The sequence below is a fragment of the Orbicella franksi genome, chromosome 15 (assembly GCF_964199315.1).
Source record: "Orbicella franksi chromosome 15, jaOrbFran1.1, whole genome shotgun sequence".
Lineage (NCBI taxonomy): Eukaryota > Metazoa > Cnidaria > Anthozoa > Scleractinia > Merulinidae > Orbicella > Orbicella franksi.
In genome coordinates this window covers 20,891,847-20,897,846 of record NC_138159.1, presented here as the reverse complement: position 1 = coordinate 20,897,846, position 6,000 = coordinate 20,891,847, and the positions used below count along the sequence as shown (strand labels likewise).

General features: G+C 40.5%; 2 protein-coding genes across 4 annotated transcripts in view; one reads left to right on the top strand and one right to left on the bottom strand.

The window, feature by feature from the left end:
• LOC145470811 (monocarboxylate transporter 10-like) overlaps positions 1-3,060 on the bottom strand; it is a 12,804-nt gene extending 9,744 nt beyond the window's left edge. Inside the window, exon 1 of the mRNA XM_081454660.1 lies at positions 2,880-3,060. The gene's annotated coding sequence lies outside the window, so the exon portion shown is untranslated. The remainder of the gene's footprint in view (positions 1-2,879) is intronic.
• Positions 1-6,000, top strand: part of LOC145470797 (uncharacterized) — a 36,007-nt gene that overhangs the window by 26,054 nt on the left and 3,953 nt on the right. For all 3 annotated transcript variants that reach the window (XM_081454639.1, XM_081454636.1, XM_081454638.1), the window contains exons 12-16: positions 3,055-3,189; positions 4,304-4,360; positions 4,835-4,897; positions 5,141-5,260; positions 5,471-5,542. In XM_081454639.1, coding sequence (XP_081310765.1) covers positions 3,055-3,189; positions 4,304-4,360; positions 4,835-4,897; positions 5,141-5,260; positions 5,471-5,542 — 447 coding nt within the window. The remainder of the gene's footprint in view (positions 1-3,054; positions 3,190-4,303; positions 4,361-4,834; positions 4,898-5,140; positions 5,261-5,470; positions 5,543-6,000) is intronic.

Below are 6,000 nucleotides of genomic sequence, written 5' to 3'. Positions count from 1 at the left end.
AAATTCCCGGTCTTACAGTAAATCCTGCCCTTTCTCATCCTTAAACCAACCGACCCCTCCCCTCACAAATCTCACTCCTCAGCCTCCCGTCCCTTTTCTGTTACCCTGACGGGAAAAAAGCTACCTTTCGAGTAGCCTCTAGTCAGCCCCTAGTCGGCGAAATAACTCCCAAAAACTGTATACCTCATCCGATCTCCTTTGTTATTAGAACCGCCCTCCCCTCCCCTCCCCAGCTTTTTTCTTGATCCAGCTGAAAGTATTTCACTATGTTAGAGAAAACAATATTGAAATTGCTCACCCTAGCTTCAACCCAACTCCACCCCCTACCCTCACCACTCACCACTCTTTTACTTTCCAGACAACCAACATGTTGTCTTGAACTTCAATAATTTAGTCAGTTTCCGGCGTTTTCCCAGATTCGCCTCATTTTGTTGATGATTGAACATTATAAAATTAAAATAGCCTTAGACCGGTAGTGGTGGTATGTATTTATTTGTAGTGTCTCTGTCTTCTCGGCGTAATTTAATCTGAAGATCAATCTGACAACTTGTACCAGAGGTCGCGCCAAAAAAAACTTGGATAGAAATTATTTTTATTATGTTGTTTGACTTATAAAAACAATGCCGCTTAATTTTCGTGATTTGAACGTACAGATCAAGATATTGCATGGGAGGAAAGCGAGTTTAGCAGAAAATAAAACAAAATTTGTCTGTAAAACTATGTACTGTACAGAAAAACAACAGAAAAGGAAACAGGATACTGAACTCGTGGTCGGAAACTGAAACATGAAACTGAGTTCTAATTGACATATGTTGACGTTTTCTTTCACGTTTCATTTCGTCGAATTTTCGTGATGAAAAAAGAATCGCGAGGAAAGGAAAAAAAATTATCGCGAACATTCCTGTAACGAAGTTACTGGATCGTTGAAAAGTGATCTGTTTTCAAAATATTGGTCAGGTACAGGGCAGAACTTCCTTTCGTCGTAAAATGATAGGGGTTAATTACATTAAAACAGGGCGATGTTTGCCAACATTTAATGTTGACCAGGTGTCAAATTCAGAAATTTACGTGATTTGAAAACATGCCTTGACTAGAAAGAGCATACAAAATTTATTTCCAATGTCTAGTTTGAAACTGAGTAGTTTAATATCTGCTCCTAACGATGCATACAAAAATTAACACAAGAAGTTGATGAAAAATCTTGCAATCCCACTATATATCGTGTTTTTAGCTTGCTCCCGGCGAGCCCGCCCCGATCGCTTCGTTCTCCGAATTCTTCAGTTTCGCGCTCGCGGAATTTTCTTTTTTCCTTCCTCGCCGGGAGCCTGTTCGCAGGCTATCGTGTGTTTGAACAGAAGTGTATATCTCGTTGGATATTCACTGCTAGTATTTAGCATCGCCGTACAATGGTACCATGGTAAAATCTGTCATCTTTCGAGAAGGTCGCAAAAGGCAATATATGCCAACTATCCACCTGTAATATCAGCTTTACAGCAATGATGATATTGTAACAAGATTGGACATGAAGTTGAGTGCATACTTAACGATTCGCGTGGATCAGTTACCTGAATGAAGTATTAGTCTCTTAAAAGTAATTATTCATTAAGAATGGCGAATGAAATTGTTGAATGATTTTCTCTCAAACGTTAGTTGGAATAACGTAAAATGTAGATATAAACCTTCTCCAGTCTAATTAGCCTTCTTTGTTGCTGGCCCATGTCTTAGCTAACAAACGGAAGCTTCCGTGACACCAACTTTTCTGAATAACTTAGTAATAGTCGCTAATTGGTCTCGAAATATGGATCAAATCTACCATCTTGGGTTTAAATGCCTCGCGTGTATCTGCTCCTGGTATGAACCACCCTTTATATCTACTCCCGAGCCTGCAATCCCGCACCCATTCCCCAATTCGAGCTTAACACTGATGGATTCATATTATGAAAATTCTCTTTGCTGGTGTTTCAGGAGAACGTTCGTTAAGTGGTTTTGAATATTGGTTCATTTTTTCTTCATAGTGTTTATGGTCAGTCACGCTTTCCTTTTGGACCAACAAGCAACCAGCTGAAACGCGATTCTTTTTCGTAATCCGGCTTTTTTTTTTCTGTCTTGTATGTAATATGTCAAACACTCAAGACCGTGTTTGACGACACTTCGAAACACCGAGAAGAGAGGTGAACATACGACGCGTAGCGGAGTAGTTTTGACGAACTTCGAGGTGTTTGGAATTGTGGTCAAACACTGCCTTGAGTGTTTGATTAATCTTCTCAATCGAAACTAAAACTAAGGAGAAAACGGAGAAATAAAGTCGTAAAAATCTATCCTAATTAAGATCAGATATCCAAGCACTGTCACGGTCATGATTTCCTTTGTTTAAACTTGATGAATTATGAGTTTGAGATGTACATTTCTAACTCAAAAAAACATGAGTGAAGAAGTAATATGTAACACAAGAACAGCAATGATTGCGATTAATATTTTGGCCTTTATTAGTTGGAGAATTGTACGCTAAACATGATAAACACAGAACAGTGCAAGAGCATAAAAATGCGCCCTTGAAATCGTGCGACAGTCTACCTGCTCGGGTTTGCAAATTCGAACTTCCAAACAGTTTTATAAAGTACAATAACGCGTAAGAGACATTCAAATTACAGTTACAATAACCGAGGAAAAATGATTAGACGGATCGCGTGCTACAACAAAGGAACTGTAGTCCATTTTAATGATTACAAAGAACAATAGTGTTTCCTTCTAAAACGAACGAACCTTATTTCCTAAGATTCGTTTAATACTGCTTCACAAAATACAGTAGTACAGCTTTTTGTTATAATCAGAAGCGTAACTTAGCTAAATACGGGAAAAATTTCGTGTATGGTACTCACCCAGTCGTGCTCCCTGTAAGAATTCCAAATGAACAATAATTTTATCCCAGCGCTTGCATCGCTGGCTTAGTCACGCGATCGAAAGCGCGGAAAATTTTAAATTCGTGCCCAGGTTCTTGGGTTGCTGTTGTGTTGGGAATAACTGGGCTCTATCTGTTCTTTGCCTGTTTCTTAGAATAACAAATGCCTCGAGCGCCTTCACTGCCACGAGCCTCGTGGAGTCAGTTGCCTGACCACAGCCAGCGAGGGACAACGAAAGCTTCTGTGTTCTGGTTCTTTCGACTCGACAGTCGCCATCAGGGATTGTAAGGTAACCTTTAGAGTCTTGGCTCCCTGGGGGTTAAGGGGTGTGGGGGGAGGCACTCTACAAAGCTCTTTACGGGGAGGCTCCGTCCCGAGGTCCAACCCCTTAATCCTTTGTATACCATTTTGACGGAAGAGGTATCACTTATACGGCCATTATAGGGAGTGCACCCCCCCCCCCCCCCCACGGTCTTGGCTCTGCTTGGTCTCGAATTAATCCCGTGCGCGCGTGACTGTCAATGTCTGTGCAAAAGTCAAGGTCAGCCCACACATATCTATCCTTGTTCTTAGTTTTGTTGTTTGTTTTGTCTAGGTACTCTGCCTTATTAACAGTTGCTCTCACGATAGTTATGGTTCGGTAGTCGTACTAACCTTGGTTGAAAACCCCCGCGAAAGTTGAAGTCATGATTAAATGTCGTTTAACAATTATCTTTCCGGTCGTTTTCATTGCCTAATCTTCATTTATTCGTATTCGTCTCGTTGGTGTGTCTGGTTCTTATCTTAACCAGGCAGTTATTTTTAGTTCCCACGGTCAATAAACCCAAACATGTCTACAATTTGGGCATTCAGCTGAAAATCTTTGCGCTAGTAGCATCAGTAGAAGAAGTAAAGGCAGTAGGAACAGTCCAAGTTGTTGCAAATGGCAGTCCATCGAGGAATAAGCCACTCAACAAAAGAGATTTTCGTTTTTCTTCGCAAAAGCGGGTTGGCCGTCGATTAATTACCCAATAATGTTAAATCACTTATACTGTGTAGATTGTTTTATCCTACAATCAAATAAGAATCGTTTCATCCCTCACCGTGCGCCGCGCAGGACACCTAAGGCCATAACTAAGAACGGTGTTCTTGTGTTAAAGTGCCTATGAAGTGAAATTTGTTTTTTTCTATTCGGCTCCAGGCTGCTATATGTTTGTGTTTTCCGAAACATTGATCAAGACTGGGTAAGAGAGAGAAAGGAAAACGACAAACAGAACTTCCCTTTGAAAAGAACTTGATTTTTTTATTTGATTGTAGAAACGAACGGTTCTTATCCTGTTTGTCCTAGGAGAAATTGTTAAGTAAACTGTAGAGGACCTTTGAAAAAATTCTCCTTGATTTACTTGCTCTTTCTTTCTTTTCAGTCTGGTCTGCTCCTCCGAACAATCAGCGATCACAACATGACAGTGTTATGTCTTCAGGTATGTTTCTAGTAGACTACGAGCAGCCCCTCTATCGCTTAATCCGTCGAAAATGACGCGAAAAAAAGGACGAGGAAAAAAAGTGGCCACGCGAAATCTTTGGGCGAGGAGCACCTTTCCTTTTCGCGCTTCTTACCCCCATATTTTGCGCGGCCATTTTTCTCCCGCTCTCAATTTTCACGTCGGGCTGGACGAACTGAACGAAAGGAGGGCTGCTCTTAGTCTATGTTGCTTGGGCATTAAATTGTATATGTTTGCTGTTAGGATTGCAAAACTTCAGATGCAACAAACATGGGCGGCTTTATTGGCTCCCCGGAGGTCAACACGCTGGCTTTTAACGCCGATTACCGAACATGCACCACTGCTGCAGGAAAACTGCATTCTTTGGCTAGTTTTGCAGTTTTTGCCTCGCGATTTCTGAAGGTATTCATGAAACTGTTGGCTCTGTCACCAATAATGTATCAATACTTGCAGGTTGTGGAAAATATTTTGTACAGTGGATCCGCTGATATGAAAGTGCAGGCTCATGATTTGAATGTAAGTATTTACAAGCGTCAGCTCAAGATTTCGTAAGAGTTTGAAGAAGTTCGTTTCTTTCGAATCGTTATTTTCTTTCCTTTTTGTTTTTTTTTTTTATTTCAAACTGAGACCTTCGATCATTCAAGTCGTCTGAAGTGCGTCACCTTCTTTTAGTGGAACTAAAATACACCTATCTCAAAACTGTTTTAAAATCAGACTTGTTTAATTTCAATGTTTTCAATTTTTTCCCATTATTGGTAGAGTGGAGAACTTGTAAGATCCTTTGAAGGCCACACTATGAGTGTCAGCGGTCTGCAGATTGTGGGCAGTGTGCTTGTGACGTCATGCCTAGACAAACTTATTCGTTGCTATGATCTTGTGGTAGGTGACTTTACATTAACTCTTACATGACGCAAATGTTATTACACTGGAAACAAGTCCTCTTTGTTAAGTGCCTAGTGGGACCTCCAGACAGGGGTCTGGAGCGAGTTTATATCATAGTTTCTCTCGCGCTTTCCAGTTGTTTCCCGCCAAAATGTTTTGAGAGAGAAAGTCATTGTCTAATATTCACTGATTATTTTTGTTTTACAGACAGCAGAACTCCTTCAAGTGTACGGTGGACACATGGACATGATTTTCTCAGTGCATGTGAACAATGGAAGAGTAAGTATAGTAGGAAACTGTATTCTTTTTTGTTTTTGTTTTTACAGACAATTTAGCTGTGAGTTGATCGCTCATCCTAAAGGAGCTCAATCATGGTATTTTGGCCACGTACAAAATTACCTTCCAATTGAAGGAAACCCGGAAATAGCAGTTTAATAAGAAAGAAAAACATCAAAGGGATAATAATAAACCATAACGGATCAAGGATGATTAGGGATGGAGAAGATTAACACGAATTACAAACGACGAATTTGAAAAATTTAGGCTAAACGTTTCAAGATACGCAAACTGTGACATAGCTCCTTCAAGGGAGATTCTTGAATCTTTTGAAAAAAACGTGAAATTCACGGACATTCGTAAGGCTTTCGAACCAGACACCACATTCGCTCTCGCATGTTCGTGCGACCTTACGTTATCATTTTCAACTCGGATGAATTTTTCAATCACGCCGACTGTCC